Genomic DNA, 18,420 nt, shown 5'->3' with positions numbered 1-18,420 from the left:
GCGAGTCAGGCGTCCCCACCATGAACCCTGGCTCTGTGATTCCAGCATGGGCACAGTGTCCGGGGGTGGGGTGGGCTGGCATGGGGGGGTCACCCTCCCACAGGCACTGCTGTGGGACAGCAGGGCTCAGGGTCCAGCTCATGACTCCCTGTGACACTGCTCAGGGTGCTGCCATGGTGTGTGGGTGGAGGAGGTGATATCTGCCGTCAGACCCGGTCAACAGAGACAGAAGGCAGGGCTGGATGCCCCGATGCTCAGGTCTTCCTCTCGGGGGTCTATGAGGAGGGGGCAGAGCTCCTCCCATCCCGTCCCCATCTCCCCACTAACACCCCTGATGCTGCCCTGCGTTTGGCAGCACTCCCTTCCCGGGCCAGTGAGCAATGCAATGGGCTGGTCTTGTCATGCACCATCAAAAAGACATCTCGCAGAAAGGGACTGCACCAGGTCTTGCCCCAGCCCTGCAGGTAGAGGGGTGTCTCGGGACAGGGCTTTGGACACAGAAACACACAGGGGTGTACAGGGTTGGAAGTGCCCATGCACGGGGATCTCCTCCCAGGCAGCACCATGGGGTCCCTGCCGACCCCTCCGTTGGGATTCCTGGGGCCCCAGGCACTGCCAGCCCAGCCAGCTCTTTCTGCCCCAGGGACTGGGGGATGGAGGCTGGGGTCCAAGCCCCAGACAGCAAAAAGCACCCTCGGCCAGGGAAAGGCCAACAGGGGACATGACACTAGGATCTACCCAAGCAGAGCAGCTCACCCGAGGTGGATACCGAAGGAGCCCAGGCAGGGACGTGCATGTTTCCCAGCTGTATTTGCCACTGCAGAGCCCCCAGCCCATCCCTGAGCCCCTCTCAGGCCCCCCGCTTCTCCAGCAGTGCCAGCACGAGCGCCAAGCCTTGCTTCGCCTCCTCCAGCAGCCCAGACACCTTCTGTGACATCTGCATAGGGAAGGAGAAGGTGCATCATTTGCCACTCGACAGGACAGAAGAGCCATCCACCGTCCACCCCATGCATCCCGCTGGTGGCAAAGGGAGGGGGTGCCCGGGCATGAGGCGTCCCAGGGGCTTCAACTCCATCTCTGTCCCACCTCATCCCCGCCACCAGGGCCAGGGCACACGCATGGCCCCTGCTTACCGCAAGCTTGAATTTCTCATCCGTTACGTCTTTGAGGTTGATCATGACGTTGAAGTAAGCTCCAAACACAGCTGCTTCCAGCATTTTGGCTCCCACCTAGGAAAAGAGGGTTGTGAGAAGCTCTCCTGCTGAACCAGAGCACCACCATACAGTCCTTACGCTGCAGGACTCCCACCCTCCGTGACCCAGCAGCATGCAGTGCTTTCCAACTCGGTATTTTCAGGATGTGGCTCCAGCAGTGGGAACCATTCGTGGCCTTGCCACACAGGTGAGAAATTCAGGCAAGGGCTGGTGGCAGTCAACTGTCCTACAAGGGTTGCAAGCTGCCAAAAAGTTAGCGAGTGGAAACCACTGGCCAGTTTGGGAAGTGCAGCTGGAGAGAGGCATCCCGGAGGTCAGGCCACAATAGGACACCTTGCAGGGAAAGGCAATGAGCCCAGCAGTCTCCAAAGCCCCAGCCAGGGCAGTGCCTGAACCCAGGGCCGTACCTGGATGTCAGATTTGCAGGCCAGGTTGCAGTGGCGTGCCAGCTCCTTCAGAGCAGGCCAGAGCCCGCTCACCCTCTCTGCCAGGGCACAGGGGACTCTCACAGCTGTCTTCAGCCCCTGTTGCATGGCAGCCGTGCGCCTGGGACAGGGACAGCACCGGGATGAGTGCTCAGTGGCCATGCTCCCCCAGTCGGCAAGTCCCCACCAGCTCAGCTCACCTTTCCCGCTCTTCAGGGGTGCTTTTTGGCAGCTTCATAGCTTCCTGCAGGCAAAGAAAAGCAGATTTGCTGCCATTTGCTCCAAGACCCCGCATGCCTTGCATCGGGGCCAGGGCAGACCTGATAGCACCCATGCTCTTGCAAACCTCCTTTAGGTGATGCTGTCCCTTGCTCTGGCTTGGATCAAGATCACAGCTCTGCTCCTAAGGACACTGGGGTGCAGCGATGCCGGCTCCCCTCCCAGCTGGAAAGCCCCCCACTTCCCCACAGGATGTCTGCCATCAGTGGGACCTCACCATGTAGCTGCTGAAGGCACGGGAGTCAGCGTCCACCATCGCCACCAGCTCATCCATGGCCTGGTGGAAGGGGGGGATCAGCTTCCTCATGATGGGGTCCAGCTCCTCAAACTGCCGCTTCCCATAGCTCATCAGCCCCACCATGCAGCCTAGTGCTGCTCCCTGCAAGCGCACAGGGGTAAATACTTCAGCAGGACACAGCACCTGCCACTACCGCCGTGCTGACTCCCCTCGGGGTGTCAGCACACCTAGAGGACCCCCCAGGCAGGCAGGGACCCCATCCAGGTATGGGGCATGTACCAGGGCAGCTGCGGCTGCGGACACAGAGCCTCCTCCTGGCGCTGCTGACCTCCCACCGACGGCTCGCACAAAGGCACCCAGCGGCTTGGCCACCAGACCGCTGTCCACCTCTCCTGCCTGCACCAGGTACCTGTGGCACAGTGGCCCCATAGATCAGAGGTCCCCAGGTGCAGGGACACCCACCACCACCACCCAGTCCCTTCTCACTGGGCACTGACCTCTCCAACAATTTTTCATCCACCCCTTGGCTCTGAGGGTGGTTGAGAAGGGGGGTAGCCCAAAAAACCCAGCAGGATGGTTAGGGAGAGGACAAGGAGTCCCATGGGGACAGACAGACAGCTGGGGAGCACATGTCTTGGTGGTGGGGGGGGTTGGTCTGCATTAGACAGGGTGGGCTCATGCAAACGGCATTTGGTGGGACAGAAACATGGTTGCAGCCATGTCCCCAGGCGGGGAATGACAAGGACATAAAGTGCACGTCCTGATTTCACCTCGGCACAGGTGGATTTCCCTTCCTCTCCCCCCACAGACATGCATTTTACACGAGGTGCTGCAGCACAGCATCTCTCCTCAGTAGGCAGCATGCGAGCCGGAGACAGTGAAATGTGGGCTGAGGATGGGTTGGAGGATTTAACGCATACATGCTCAAGTTTGGCCACGAAACCTGCTTCCACTGCCTGCCCGAGTGACCTGGAGTCCCCCCACCCCATGTTCACAACCATCAGCATTTGGGAGCAGGGACCACCCCGCGCCTGCACAACACCCAGCAGAGATGTCCCTTGGGTTTGAAAAGGAGCTGGGTGCAGGCACCACTCTCAAAACAAGCTGAGTGCAAGATGCAGGCAGTGGGATCCCCCCATCCAGGCAGGGATGGGCACCATGATGAGAAGCAGGATGGGAGTCCCTACTCGATGATGCGCTCCTGGGGATGAAACGGAGACAGGGAGTCCAGGCCCAGCCGGCTGACCACCTGCAAGGAGCGGCACCTCTGCGTCAGCCCCATTGTGATAAGTCCCATTGCATCCTCATTCCCTGCTGTTAATTAACCATGGGTGATCCAGCCCTAGGACAGAGTTGCTCAGGCTGCCACCCAGGGTGAGGACAGCCGGCGTCACCAGCCTGTCCCATCCCAGACTTGGGGGCGGCACGCAGCCACCTACAAATGACTGGAAACTGCACCGATAAATAATTAGCTTGCTCTTATCTAGCACGTTGCCCATAGGGTGGAAAAGTCCCTCCCTCCTGCAGCTGAAAAACAGTCTGACTCCTTGTTTCCAGCTTACGCCAGTCCTGTTTCCCATAACACCACGCACTGCCCTTGAGCTCTGGGGAGGTCTCCTTCCCCTCCTGGCCTCCATGCAGGCAAGCTGGGCAGCTGCTGCCTACATTCTGTCCTCATGGGATGGGGTCTCTGCTCCCTGAGCATCTCAGCATCCTCAGGACAATAAAGCAATTTGTTCCACTCGCTGTGCCCTCACAGCTTGCTAGGCACCATCCCTGGAGACAAGTGTCATGCCTGGGGGCTGCCATGGTCCCAAATCTCTGCTCAGTGCCACTTTGGGAGGCTGGGGGGGGGGTGTCTCTCTTATGATCCCACCCTTGTCTTGGGACCAGGAGGAGCCACGTTACCAGCCTGATCTTCTGTTCTTCCTCCAGGATGAAGAGTTTTTCCTTCTTGATGTAAAATTCAGCCGTGTCCAGCATGGCCTTCTTGGGGACAAGCCCCACCAGCTGGGACCCCACCACAGGGAGGTTCAGTGCCTGCGAAGGACATCAGAAACATGACTGTCCCCAGAGCCACCTGGCCTGCTGCTGCTACCACCCCAGCCTGGTGGACCTTCCCAGGACCTGGGGAGCTCATGGAAAAGCCTTCAGTGGAAGATCTGGGGGCTAGCAGCAAGTTGCTGAGCTTTTGGGGTTTTCATGCTATTCAGAACTCTGCACAGCTTGGCTGAGCTGAGTGCGAGATAAAGCAGAGCCTGACCTGGGGATGGGCAGAAAAACTTGGAGGGAGACATCCTCTGCAAAGCCCCCATTGAAAAAAGCATGGTGTGCTACCCCGTGCCACCCACCTCTGCATCTCGGCAGACCTCCTCGTAGACAGTGTGGAGCGGTGTGGTCTCAAAGTCCAGCAGGTTCGTTGAAACCTGGGCTATATTCTCTTCCTCCAAATACCAGCCAATGCCCTGCACCTTCTTCAAGCGCCCGGGCTGCCAAGACCCATCACAGTCAAGGCACGGCCCAGGAAGCGCGGATGCAAGCAGGTCTGCGTCCGGCGTGCTGCCGGCACAGGGCTACCTGGTCAGCACCACGACCCTGCTCACGGAGATTGAGGGCGATGCGGTGAGCCAGCTCCTTGGTGCACAGCAGGTTGATGTTGTACGCAATAAGGAAGGTCCGGGCGCCCGTCACCGTGGCCCCCCACCGGGGGACAAAGTTTGGGGGCCCAAAGTCGGGAGCCCACTCTGGTTTTGCAAGCTGGGGAGGAGAGCGCGTGGGCTGGCACCACTGAGCAGCACGAGCCACCCTCCCAGGTACGGCATCTCCCTCCCCAGCTGGCATCTGCCATGACCACCTCCATGTTCAGCAGCACCCAAAGTGTTTCATCAGCTCCTCTTGGTGCGAAGCGACTATGCCAGCCCCCGACGCTGGGGAGGTGCAGCTTGGCTCTACCCAGCCTGTGACACCCAGCCAGGTGCTGCCAGGCTCACCTTCTCGGGAAGTGCCTCATACTCTCCGGCACGGATGGCGGGCAGGGCTTTCCTGCTCTCCTCCTGCGCCGCCTCTCCGTACAGGTAAACTGCAAGACAGAGCTGGGGGTGAGCACTGCCGGGCAGGGGCTGGCGGCACATCACCTAGCAGGGTCTGGTTTTGCCGATTTGGGAGCAAACACCATTTGGTTAAGCTTTTGCAAAAGGTGTACAGTTTCTCCACAGCTGGAAGCATGCGGGTTGGGATGGGACAGGCAGAGGTTCCTGGCCCCAACTCACCAGGCACCCCCAGCTCCGCTGCCAAGCGCTGCCCGAAGACGTGGGCGCAGGTGACGCACTCCTCCATGCTGACGTTCATCACTGGCACAAAGGGGCACACGTCCAGGGCTCCCATGCGAGGGTGTTCACCTAGTGATGGGGCAGATATAAGGATGGGAGCTGGGAAGGGCAAGCAGACAAGGAGGGAGGACAGCCCTTTCCCAGCCTCTTTTGCAGACTGGGCACTGCCGCCACAAGGAAAATTGAGTTTGTGGCAGTAATGTCTACTCCAGCCCAGGGACAGGAGGGATTCATCCTCTCTGCATCAAGAGGATGAGCAAGAGCTTTGCATGGTTCCACCACCATTCATCCCAGCAGCGCCGCTGGCTGCAGGTGCAGTAATGTGCTGTGCTTGGCCACCAGTAGCTGATTTTAGCTCCAGCCATGCAAGGTGCGCCTGGAGCCAACCACGCACCGCAGCTGAGGGATGCTCCGCACCGGATCAGCTCCTGTGCTGCCCCCAAGCTCACCCGTGTGCCGGCTCATGTCTATGAGCTGCCCAGCTACGCGGGCCGCACTCAGTGCCCCTTCAACGATGGCCTCGGGGGACCCCACAAAGGTGTAGACAGTGCGGTTGGTGGAGGCGCCGGCGTCCACGTCCAGCAGCACACAACCTGGTGTCCGGGAGATGGCTTCCCCCAGTGCATTGATCACCTGCCGGACAGCGGAGGGGGACAAGACAGCTGAGTCGGCCAGACTTCCACCACAGCCCCAGCTTCACAAGGTGGGGGATGCCTTTTCTCAGGTCTCCCCCTTCCCACCAGTGCTGGGGTTGGGGATGACCCGAAGATCAGTGGGGATGCAACCTGGCATGGCAGAGGATGCAGGATCCAAAGGCACAAGCATCCCACTCCTACCCAGGATTGTTGAGACACCACTAGCTCCCAGCGAGCCCCAAACCCCCCATGGTAGGGGAGAGACACCCGGCTGCTGCTGCACGTTGGAGAGCACCATCACAAATTGCCATTCCTGAGGATACTGTCCCCTGCCAGCTTCAAAAGAGATTTGGCTCTGCAAAGCCTGTTCCCTGGGGGAAGCAGTGCTTTTACTGCAATTCTGGGTTTGCTGAACTCCCCTGCCCGCAGCAGGGCCAAAGTTCAGCCTAGGGCTGATGGCCAGCACAGATCCCATTAACCTGGACAGTGTGTTTTGGCACAATAACTGCAAGCGATATTTCTCTAAGGGGATATGCCAGACCACTCTGAGCCCTCAAGCTACAGCAACCTGCAGGCAGCGGGGAGGGGGTAGGTCTGAGCCCCCACTTCTCACTGAGGTGCCAAAAGGGAGCAGGGGCTGCCTTTGGGCATTTTCACCATTAGCCAGGCAGGGAAAAGTGCACAGCACTTCAGAGGAGGCAGGGCAGAGTCTGGCAGCAGGTGCTGCCGGCACAGCCCCTCCACCGGGGCAGCCCAGCCCTCAGGACCCCAGCATTGCCCACCCCTCAGGCCCTCCGCACGCTCCCTCACCTCCTTGTTATTCCCCTCTGAGAAGTTGGGGACACACTCCACCAGCCTGGCCATGGTCCCAGGTCCTGCCTGCACCCTGCAGCCCCACGCTCGGCTCCTTGTGCCTGTGTGTTTGCCTGCCCTTTCCAGTCCCACTGCAGAGAAAAAAACCTCCCAGCACGCAACTTGTTGCCTCTTCCCTGAGCCGGGGTTTCTCATTAACTGCATCGATCAGCGGCCAGGAGTCAGAAAGGGTCTTGGATAAACAACGTGGTACTGTCCCTTCTGTGTCTGGAGCAACTCTGGGCATAAGGGTGCTGCCGGCTTGCCAGGGCCAGCCGTCAACACTAATTACCCACGAATGCCAATTAATTGCTAGGAGAAGGTGATGCCACATGAAGAAAAGCATCTGCTGCGTCCAGCACCAGGCTGTGGGTACCGGATGGGAGACCCTGCTCCTGCCCAGGGCACAGCTACAGGACAACCAGCACTCTGCGATAGCGGGGGACAGGAAACCCAGTGTGGGCACCGCAGGATCCCCAGTGTTGGTGGAGGACAGATGCTCCTCAGGATCCCCACTGTTGGCACCGGGGCAGGGGGTAAAATCTCTCGCTGTGAGCAGGATTCGAACCTGCGCAGGGAAACCCTATTGGATTTCGAGTCCAACGCCTTCACCCCTCGGCCATCACAGCCCCAGCCTTAGGCACAAGGGGGGGACACCTGCCCCCTGCCCTGCGCACCCTCTGGCTGCCCCTTTTCCTGGGAAGTGGGGAGGTCTCCGGGGTGGCCAGTGCATCCCCGCACACACCCTCAGCCCCGCTCTGCTCCCCAGGGCCCGGTGGCAGGGCCTGTCGCCAAAAAGCAGCTCCTGGTGCCGCGGGGTCCCTGGGCAGCAGTGCCCCCCCAGCACCCTGTTGCCCGGCACAGGGTGGGGGTGCCCAGGCAGCTGCGCACCCCAGCTTGTTGGTCTAGGGGTATGATTCTCGCTTAGGGTGCGAGAGGTCCCGGGTTCAACTCCCGGACGAGCCCTCCTTTTGGGCACCCACCACCCCACTCCCACCCAGCTGCTCCCACCACCACCGAAATTCACCCCGAGCCTCATGGGGAAGGGACACAAGGTGCCTCCATACCCCGCAGCACCCAGGCAGGGGAGGGAAACAGCTGTGGGCATTCCCTGCAGCCTGTAGGTGCCCACTGGCAGCCCCAGAGCTTTTCTAGGGGACCTGGGGGGCTCTGGCAGCCCCACAGCTGGCAGGGAGGAGGTCTGGGGAGGCAAAAGGACATGGAGATGCTGGGGGTTGAACCCAGGGCCTCTTACATGCAAAGCAAGCGCTCTCCCGCTGAGCTACATCCCCTCTGCATGGGCAGTGGTGGGGGCCTGGACAACTCTCCTCACCCCCCACCACTGCCCCACTGCCCACTGCTCACCCTGCTCTGCCCCCACGGCCCTGACCCCAAAAACAGACCCTCGGGGCACACGCTGATGGCAGCACCCGCTCTGCTCTACTGGGCGCCTCCCTGCCCATGGCCCTGGCAGCACCTCGCTGCTGGCTCTTGGGGGTCCATCCTGCCCACCGGGACGTGCCAGACAGGACCTGGCACTGGCCCCTCTGTGCTGGGAACCTCTGCCCTCACCGTTGTCACGTCCCAGTTTCTCTGGACGAGGACTCAGGTTTGCTGATTCCCAAATCAGGATTAAGGTGAAACGACACCAGGGATCCTTTAATTCACAATACCCAAATTTTATTTGCTCACAACAAGAACTAGCATGCTCACCACCAAAATTGGTATGCTCACAACAAAAATTGGCATGAAACTATATCATTAAACTGTGTAACATTTGCTAACCCTACATCACCAAACATATACTACAGGCCTTGCTTATTTGGGAATCAGTTCAGGGAAGACAATGAGAGCCCTCCTGTAATGAACTGGTTAACTTCGTTCATGAAATCGCATGTGCGGGTAGAGACATTCCTCGCTTATCTAAAACCACAGTATCCAGTTAAGTACCGATGATTAACGAAAGACGTTCCACCTAACAAACAAATGACGGCGCAAACGCACACACAATGCAGAAGATACCAGCCGCCACCTGAAGGCAGATTACGACCACCTAGCAACTGACGGCACAAACGCACACACAATGCAGAAGATACCAGCCGTCACGTAGACAGAAACTAGAAACTGTATAAATAAAGAGACTCTTCCCCATTTTCGGCGCGAGCCTTTGGCGGAGCACTGTCTCCCCGGCCGCCCAGCGCTGTTTTGCTCTCTTATCGCTTGCTAATAAATTCGATCTTGTCATTTAATACAAATTGGCTCCTCCAATTTGTCACGAGCGTCTATAACACTCCCATTGAGTCACGAGGTTCAGAGCAGACCCCCTTGCTTTCCAGACTCCTTCTCAGAGAGGAGCCTAGGGGCAGCTGGATGCACTCCTAGTCCCAGACTTGGTCAACGGTTTATGTCTAAAGGGATGACATGTAGGGATTACGGAAGAGAGAAGAGAGCAAGAGGGGAGAGAGGGGAGAAGAGAGAGATAAGAAGCGGGGGCAGGGGGAGAGAAGAACAGAGAGAGGTCACTGGTCCTGTGTCCAGCGTTCGTCCAGCCAGCCGAGGGGTCCTGTTCCGGCGGGCACGCACGCATGGGGCTTCAGTTTGTGTCCTTTTATCATCCTTGCCCCTCCTTCGGGCGGGCACTCGAACTCATTAGGCTAATTAGGTGACTTGAGCAGTTTGTGAGCCTTTGGGAAATAGGTCTGAGGGCTTGGGGGTCGTTTGGGGAGTAATTTCCCCTTCCCTGCAGACGTGATCTTTGGCCATGGATGGTGAGCTGCCCTGCTCAGCATATCAGAACAGCACATCAGAACAGGGAGCTGTGCACCCTCCGGCACGGCCCACCCTCCCCTCCCCCTCCTGTTGCTGATGGGTGCTGATCCGCTTCTCTTCACCCGGGGTTCCCTGCTAGGCAGAGTTCCTTGTTATGCAGAGTTCGTCGTTAAGCAGAACTTGCCCCACTACAATGGTTGAGACATTGACTCTTTCACTCCCTCACAGCCGTGCCCCTGTTGTGCCATGGTCCCACGCAGTGCTGGGGAAGGTGGGTGCCCAAAAGGAGGGCTCGTCCGGGAGTTGAACCCGGGACCTCTCGCACCCAAAGCGAGAATCATACCCCTAGACCAACGAGCCGGGGTGCTGCACCCCATTGCACCCCCAGCCTCTGCACCCCACACACTTTTGGGGGGACAGCTGAGGCTGTGTGTGTCCCTCGGCACACTCTGGGAGCACGGAGGTCCCTCTTGCTGTGGCCGGTCCATGGAGCCAGCAGCTGGAGGTGGCCACGGGGCATCAGTGCCCAGCATCTCCAATTCCCACCATCTCCGGGGGTTTTCCTCCTCCCAGCCATCTCCCTGGCTCTTGCAGAGGTGGAAACGGCCGGTGCTTTGCAGCGTCAGCCCCTGCCTTTCTTCCTGAATGGGGGGTCCCCCAAAGCTGATGTCCCCCTCTGACCTGGCTTTCTCTTTGCTCCCAGAAGATCCCTGTCACTGCTTCTTTCCCCAGCCCCCTGGAGCTGCTGACCGCGAGGTTCGGGGGTTTGCAGGCACTGGGTGTCCCTTGGGTGCCCCAAGCTGTCAACAGGGCTGGATCTGGGCCAAGCCAAGAGTACGGTTTTCTGGACTCAGACCCTGGGTCAGCAGCTGCTTATAGCTGTGCCAGGGTGGGCAGCTGAGCTGCTGTGGGAGCCCCGGCTGCAGTGCCACCACCATGCCACACCCTGCACCGCAGTCCCGGGCAGAGCTGCCCATCGGGGATGCCCCCTTGTCCGTGCCCCATCCCCATAGGGGCTGTGCCCAGTGGTGGGGGGCCAAAAGGAGGGCTCATCTGGGAGTTGACTCTCTCGCACCCTAAGCAAGAATCATACCCCTAGACGAATGAGCCAGGGTGCGCAGCTGCCCGGGCACCCCCACCCTGTCCCGGGCACTGGGGTTCTTCAAGGACAGCACTGCCCAGGGATGCCAGGGTGCCAGGCACCCCTTTTCAGGGACAGGCCCTACAGCCAGGCCCTGGGGAGCAGAGCGGGACTGAAGTTGTGTGCGGGGATGCACTGGCCACCACAGAGACTTCCCCGCTTCCCAGGAAAAGGGGGCAGCAGGGACAGGTTGGGACAGGGGGAGGCAGAGGTGCACATGGAGCCCTGCAATGCCTCAGACTGGGGCTGTGGTGGCCCAGAGACAGGAGAGGCACAGGATCCCATGGGGTTTTCCAGGTTTTGCAGACATGGGAGAGGGGAGCAAACAGCCACTAAGAGGAGCGGGGTGGGGAGTGTGGACCGTTTTCCCAAGAGGCTCCCCATCATCGCCCTGTGCCACGTCTCTGGGGGGCTGGGGGAGCCGATGGCCCGAGAGCAGAGGGGAGGGAGAGGGCAGTGCCCCAGGGCAGCCCCCACCTGCGCTGGGCACCGGTTGGCGTGTGTGGTGCCCGGGGCCGTGGGGGACAGGATCAGGGCTGGGTCCCAGCTGCGCACCCCGGCTCGTTGGTCTAGGGGTATGATTCTCGCTTCGGGTGCGAGAGGTCCCGGGTTCAACTCCCGGACGAGCCCTCCTTTTGGGCACCCATCGCCCTCAGTTGCTATGAGTGACCCCAGCCCATGGTGGGACCAGGGCCAGGGTGGTGGGAGGGCACCGGTGCCTGGTGCAGTAGGGATGGGCAGAGTGTTGGGGGTGGGCATGTCCCCAAGGCCAGGATACAGACTCTCAGAAGCAGCAATGGGGATGTTGGAGTGCAGCCCCTGACAGTCTGTATTTGGGGCCCTGGGGCAGAGCAGGCTGAGCGGTGGGCAGTGGGGCAGTGGGGCAGTGCTGGGGGGGAGGAGAGCTGCCCAGAGCCCCACCCCTGCCCATGCAGAGGGGATGTAGCTCAGCGGGAGAGCGCTTGCTTTGCATGTAAGAGGCCCTGGGTTCAACCCCCAGCATCTCCATGTCCTTTTGCCTCCCCAGACTCCCTCCCTGCCAGCTGTGGGGCTGCCAGAGCCCCCCAGGTCCCCTAAAATAGCTCTGGGGCTGCCAGTGGGCACCTACAGGCTGCAGGGAATGCCCACAGCTGTTTCCCTCCCCTGCCTGGGTGCTGCAGGGTATGGAGGCACCTTGTGTCCCTTCCACATGAGGCTCAGGTGTCTCCTGGGGTGAATTTCGGTGGTGGTGGGAGTGTTGCCGAAATCCGGAATAAAACTCCTTAACAGCAATGAGAAGTTAAGAAGCAGGCACTCCTTTATTGCAGCGCTGGGCACACGGGGGATCGCTCCACCTATCGTGCACCTGTCTGGTTTAACTATACAGTTAAATACACACCTGTTATACATATTCACTAGATTTCCAAACAAAATGTTAATTCCTTTTCAATGATTGGTCTTTTAATCATACCACCTTATTAATATTCTTATGTTAAAACAATCATTGGTCAATTTCACTTAACTCTACGAGATGGGAAGGGTAAGGGGGTTTCCAAGCAGCAAACTGGTGTCCATGACGGTTTCCTTAGTTTTTGAAACAAAACATAGAAAGACCAGTATCTTCCTGGTGAGGTTTCTATGGTTTGCTTATTTCAAACTTAACAATACTAAGGTTCCTATAGTCACACATAACACAGTTCCTAAAGTTTCTAAGTTCCTATGACTACATTTCAAACTTAACACTCCCATACCTATGCTTCACAATTTTCTACTTCTTAATCAAACCAAACTCTTATATATATATAATTGGATTTTAATTTCTTTATCAGAATATTTTCAACATTCCCCCCTTTGAAAGTTTTGAAAATCATTTCAATACTTTCACTATCATTTTACTAATCACTTAGTATATGGTGGAGGAAACTCTGAGATTGTTTGTCCATCTTGCTGTCTTGCAACAGCTTGGATGATCATGCGATTAAAAGAAGTTTTACGAGTAATTTGCCTTTTCAAAAAGTAATAAATCAAAATGATCATTACAAAAATTATCAACAAGGTTAATATTGTACTAATCAATGATTTGATCCAAGAACTCAGATTCTAACCTAATCCCTTAAAGATCTTGTCTATCCAACTCTCTTGCATATCTTGTTGCAACTCTTGAGTGTCTTTCTCAATTTTTCCCAATAATTCCAAATCATGTTCCACATCCTGAGTTACATTTGGAATGTGTATACAACAATGGTCTATTCTGTCTTTTAAATATCCACACACTCCGTGTTCTTTGAGTAAAAGCATATCTAAAGCCATTCTATTTTGCAGAGTCATTTTGGAAGTGGCCTGTAATTGTATATTTAGATCTCTAAATCCTTTTCTGGTCACATTGGCTAGTTTCTCTGCTTGTCCTGTTAGTTGGTACAGCCAGTCTCGATTCCTATATATTGCCAAAGGGGTTAGTAGAGATTCTAGGGTCTGACTAATTCTAACTCCAGTGGAGGGTTCATTCCATTCAACATCTATTTCTGACCTTTTTGCCCGTTCCAATTTCAAATTTTTTAATGATGCTCTAAAAGGAGACTTTTTCCAAATTGGGTATAATGTTGGCATTCTCAAAGTGATTTGTTTTACCTTCCCATCAAGAGGCAGGTGGGTTGTCCAGGTTCCATCACTCATTGCCCAAACCAAGTGTCCTGGACTCTGAATAGTAGCTTTTCTGCAGCTAAATATTGTTCCTCTTTTAGGTTTAAAGGTTTCAGTCAATTGAAGATCATTTTTAAGTCCTCTACACAAGCAGCCATACTTCACGGCTGCTGCTAAAGGTGGAATTCTTTGGATTGCCATGTCTTTAGTACTGTAATTGTATATTTTCTCACATTTCCACCACGGTACTGAATTTTCCTTTTCTCGTAATGTACTCCCTTTATCATTTACCGATGGCCAAGTTGTAAAAATGGTTCCATCCTAAGTAAAACACCAAGGAGCTTTAGCCATATATTGGAATTGAGACAGTATAGTCATAGACCACACTGAGTCTCAACTAATTGTCCTTTCTAACATTGTCTGATTAGCCTTGTCACATTTCCATTCCATGATCATTCGAGTTGTATTTTTCTTAACTTGTTCATCATAAGTACAATATCGTACATTATGAAATCTCCCAACTTTAATAAAAACAGAATTTAATAATTTTTCACAATCTGCCCTGCTCCCTGGAGACTTCTATTGTTTCTTGATAATTGTCACTTGTTCTTGCCATCCAACTACTGGTCTTTATTCACAGTGGCTAGTCACATTTCTATGTTCTAAATTAGTCAAATTCATTGTCAAAATTCCCCATGGAACAGATTCACCAACTGCCCTTGGTATTGGTAAACAGGCAGTAATTTGTGTCACATTCTGGAAATTAGCAAATCCCTTAATCAATCCTACCATCAAATTTTCTTCCTGAGTTTTCTTTGGGAGGTAAATTAATTGTTCAGCTTGTCTCTTATTTCTTGCCTTTTTCTTCAGTTCAATTTGTCCTGGTAGATACTTGCCTTTTCCTTTATCTCTCATCCAACTAATTTCTAATTTGCCAGGATCAAATTCTGGAATCTGAGTAAAGTTACATCCCAATCCCAGAATACCTCCATAGTTCACTGTTACTTGTTGTTCAGCCACAATCTCAGACCAGACCCCCACCAATATTATTTTCCAAATCAAAATGCATTTCCCCAGATTTCAAAATTATATGGAAGATTAGGCATGCTTCAAAGTCAGTTTTAAGGTTTTAGGGTCTCTATATATAACTTTCCAAGATGATGGAGCTTTCTTCACCCGAGTATAGTGGATCCATGCATCTGATTCAGCAATCTTGACAGCGGTGAAAGTAGTCAACAATACTTGAAAGGGTCCTTTCCAGCGTTCCTGAAGAGGTTCAGAAGTCCATGTCTTCACATAGACATAATCACCTGGTTGGAAATCATGTACTGGATTTTCCAAAGACAGAGGTCTGTTCCAAACAACCACACTCCGAAGTGTAGTTAAAGTTTTTCCTAAAGAAAGCAGATAGTTATATACATCTTGTTTTCCTTTTAAATGTATGCTCAGATTTGGTTCAAGAGATTCATAAGGTTTACCATATAATAGCTCATAGGGACTGATTAATGTCCCACTCTTTGGCTGAACCCGAATTCGTAAAAGGGTCAGTGGGAGTGTTTGAGGCCATTTCAAATTAGTTTCCTGACATATTTTACCAATTTGTCTTTTCAATGTTTGATTCATTCTTTCCACCTTCCCACTAGATTGTGGTCTCCAAGGTGTGTGTAAGTCCCACGTAATTCCCAAAATTCTACTAACACCCTGGACCACTTCTGCAACAAAATGGGAACCTCTATCAGAAGAGATTCCAATTGGTACTCCAAATCTTGGGATAATTTCTTGTAATAACCATTTAATGATCTCCTTTACTTGATTGGTCCGACAGGGAAAGGCTTCTGGCCATCCTGTAAACGTATCAACTCCCACCAGAATGTATCGATACCCATTCTGTCGAGGTAACTCCGAAAAATCTATTTGCCAATAATCCCCTGGTTCCATTCCTGATTTCAACATTCTCATTTGAACCTTCCTTTTTACAACTGGATTATTCTTTAAACATATCTCACATTTCGCAGTTGTCATTTTAGCTATTTCTAGCATTTTTACTGATACTACTTGCCTTTTTAAAAGAGTTACTAATGCTTCTGCTCCCCAATGACATTCCTTATGTTTTGTTTGTACTATTTCCCTCATTACAAATGGTGGAATTACTACTTGTCCTTTTGATGTCACCTACCATCCTTCCAAATTTTTCCTTACATTTAATAGTCTCCCCAATTTCTCATCCTCCTCTGAATATTTAGGTTTTTCCTTTGGTAATGCAATAGTTTTTGTAGGAATTAATGCCATTTGTAGGGTATTCCTTTTGGTTGCTTTTCTAGCTGATTTATCTGCTAATCTGTTCCCTATAATCTCTTTTGTATTCCCTGACTAATGTGCTTTATAGTGCATGATTGCTACTGCAGTTGGTTTCCGGACTGCTTGTAGTAAATGTAAAATCTCCTCTTTATATTTAATGTTGGACCCCTGAGAGGATAATAATCCTCTTTCCTTCCATAAAATCCCATGGACATGGACCACACCAAATGCATATTTTGAATCAGTCCAAATATTCACTTTCTTTTCTTCACTCAATTCTAGAGCCCTTGTCAAAGCCACTAATTCCGCCTTCTGAGCTGAAGCTGTGTTTGGCAAAGCATTGGCTTCTATAACTGATTTTTCAGTTGTTACCGCATATCCTGCATAGCGGATTCCATTTTCAACAAAGCTGCTACCATCTGTGTACAATTCCCAGTCTGGATTGTCCATAGGTACATCCTTCAGATCCTCTCGACTGGAATATACATACTCAATGGTAGTCAGGCAATCATGTTCCAGTTGTCCTTCTTCCTGTATAGAACTCAAAAAGACTGCAGGATTAGTCAAATTAGTGGTTTTCAAAAGTACATCATCTTGCTCCATCAAAATTACCTGATATTTCATCATTCTGCTTGGGGAGAGCCAATGGCCCCCCTTTTGTTCTAATACTGATATCACCATATGTGGTACATATACCACCATCATCCTTCCCAAAGTCAATTTTCGGGCCTCCTGTATTATCATCACAGTGGCTGCTACTGCTCTCAAACAAGCAGGCCAGCCCTTACTTACAAAGTCCAATTGTTTGGAAAAATATCCAACCGGTCGCTTCCAACTTCCCATCTTCTGAGTCAGCACTCCCAGTGCAAGGTGTTGTTTCTCATGTACAAATAACTGGAAGTCTTTAGTCAGATCCGGAAGTCCCAGGGTTGGTGCTGTCATCAGGGCCTGTTTTAGATTCTTGAAAGCTCTCTGCTGATCTGGACCCTTTATACACGCTGGTCTCTCTTCTGTCGCTATCAATATGTTGTCTACATACTGTAGGAGCAAATGTCCAGGTCTGGGACCATCTCGTTTCCACATCTCAAGTTCTTTTGCTAATTGGCTCCCAAAATTGTTGGACTGTTCTTGAATCCTTGCGGCAATCTTGTCCATGTCAATTGTGGTTTTCGTCCTGTTTTTGGATTTTCCCACTCGAAAGCAAATAATTTTCGACTTCCTTTTTCCAGGGGTATACAAAAGAAAGCATCCTTTAAATCAAGCACTGTAAACCACTGGTGATTCTCCCCTAGAGCTGTTAAAAGTATATATGGATTGGCCACTACAGGATATATGTCTTTCACTATCTGATTTATCGCCCTCAAATCCTGTACTAATCTATATTCTCCTGATAGCTTTTTCACTGGTAAAATTGGAGTATTATATTCAGATTCACACTCCTCTAAGATTCCATATTCCAAAAATTTATCAATTAATTTCTTGATTCCCAATCTAGCCTCAGGTTTAACTGGATACTGTTTTAATCTCACTGGTTTCACATTTTCCTTCAGTTCTACTTTTACAGGCTGTGCCATTTTAGATTTTCCAGGTATCTCTGTGTTCCAAACTGTAGGGATCACAGCATCAACTTCTTGTGGCATCTCCTGAATCTTAACCTTCTCTTGTATCATCAATATTTCTCCTGTCTTTGATTCTGGTATCTTTAAAAGAATTTCTCCTTCCTCAAAAGCTATCTGTGCATTTAATTTGGATAACAAATCTCGACCCAACAAGGGTATCGGACATTCTGGCACATACAAAAATTCATGTGTAATTGCCTTATTTCCAAATTTTAAATCAAGGGGTTGAAAGAATGGTCTATTTTCTTGTTTCCCAGTCGCTCCAATTATATTCGCTGTTTTATTTCCCAATTTCCCTTTATAAGTATTCAAAACAGAATATACTGCTCCCGTATCAACTAAAAATTCAACTTTATCATTTCCCAGCTTAATTGTAACCAGAGGTTCAGCTGGGTTCCCCTCCGGTCCCCTTCATTCATTTAAAGTCATCATTTTTGCTGACTGCCCCATAAAAATCAAAGTCAATTGCTGTTGTTCTGCCTCTGTTTCCAATTTCAAATCAGTATATTTTTTAGCAGTTTCTTTCAATTTTTCCAAAAACACAGAGAGATTCATTTTTATCTTGCTTTATTTCATATAATTTAGACCAATTCAAAGCTTTCGGCATTGCATGCTTTACTCCATACAATACCCATTTTTGATATCGAGTTAACCTTCTCCTGTGTACAGTGTCATTTGGATCCCACTGGGGATCTCCCGAAGGAAAACTCTGTTCCAAAGTTCCAGAGAGCATTTCATTCATAAGTGCTGCCTCTGCTTGTGCTTTTCCAGTTTTTAATACCATCTGTTTTTCAGTACTATCCAATAAATTATTCTCCCTGACTCAATACTCCTTTCCCATGAATGTGAGGGAGAGAGATCCTGCTCCTCCCTTGGTGGGGCTATTTCTAATTCTAGTTCCATTTCATCTTCTTTTGGTACTGTACATCTAATGCACCTCCTTCCAATATCACAAGCCGAACAACAACTCAGCTTTCTTATTTTCTGAAGTTAATGTCATCA

General features: G+C 52.3%; 1 protein-coding gene and 6 non-coding genes across 7 annotated transcripts; 3 read left to right on the top strand and 4 right to left on the bottom strand.

Annotated features, from left to right (window-relative positions):
* Positions 1 to 791: 791 nt before the first annotated feature.
* On the bottom strand, positions 792 to 7,314 carry FTCD (formimidoyltransferase cyclodeaminase). The gene is made up of 14 exons (XM_052792568.1): positions 6,931 to 7,314; positions 5,935 to 6,118; positions 5,426 to 5,554; positions 5,147 to 5,235; positions 4,734 to 4,913; positions 4,508 to 4,645; positions 4,065 to 4,196; positions 3,344 to 3,405; positions 2,436 to 2,565; positions 2,136 to 2,297; positions 1,840 to 1,883; positions 1,622 to 1,760; positions 1,134 to 1,229; positions 792 to 937 (listed from the first exon to the last, which is right to left on the bottom strand). The coding sequence occupies exons 1-14, from the start codon at positions 7,135 to 7,137 to the stop codon at positions 851 to 853; spliced, it is 1,779 nt and encodes a 592-aa protein (XP_052648528.1). The 5' UTR covers positions 7,138 to 7,314; the 3' UTR covers positions 792 to 850.
* Positions 7,315 to 7,519: 205 nt separating this feature from the next.
* On the bottom strand, positions 7,520 to 7,601 carry TRNAS-CGA (transfer RNA serine (anticodon CGA)). The gene has a single exon. It is a non-coding gene; the product is annotated as a tRNA-Ser (tRNA).
* Positions 7,602 to 7,866: 265 nt separating this feature from the next.
* On the top strand, positions 7,867 to 7,938 carry TRNAP-AGG (transfer RNA proline (anticodon AGG)). The gene has a single exon. It is a non-coding gene; the product is annotated as a tRNA-Pro (tRNA).
* A 254-nt stretch (positions 7,939 to 8,192) lies between these two features.
* TRNAA-UGC (transfer RNA alanine (anticodon UGC)) lies at positions 8,193 to 8,264 on the bottom strand. The gene has a single exon. It is a non-coding gene; the product is annotated as a tRNA-Ala (tRNA).
* Positions 8,265 to 10,029: 1,765 nt separating this feature from the next.
* On the bottom strand, positions 10,030 to 10,101 carry TRNAP-UGG (transfer RNA proline (anticodon UGG)). Its single transcript has one exon. It is a non-coding gene; the product is annotated as a tRNA-Pro (tRNA).
* Positions 10,102 to 11,440: 1,339 nt separating this feature from the next.
* TRNAP-CGG (transfer RNA proline (anticodon CGG)) lies at positions 11,441 to 11,512 on the top strand. Its single transcript has one exon. It is a non-coding gene; the product is annotated as a tRNA-Pro (tRNA).
* Positions 11,513 to 11,818: 306 nt separating this feature from the next.
* TRNAA-UGC (transfer RNA alanine (anticodon UGC)) lies at positions 11,819 to 11,890 on the top strand. Its single transcript has one exon. It is a non-coding gene; the product is annotated as a tRNA-Ala (tRNA).
* Positions 11,891 to 18,420: the final 6,530 nt, after the last annotated feature.

The sequence above is a fragment of the Harpia harpyja genome, chromosome 7 (assembly GCF_026419915.1).
Source record: "Harpia harpyja isolate bHarHar1 chromosome 7, bHarHar1 primary haplotype, whole genome shotgun sequence".
Lineage (NCBI taxonomy): Eukaryota > Metazoa > Chordata > Aves > Accipitriformes > Accipitridae > Harpia > Harpia harpyja.
The sequence above is the reverse complement of the archived record's forward strand: the minus strand, read 5'-3'. Positions and strand labels throughout refer to the sequence as shown.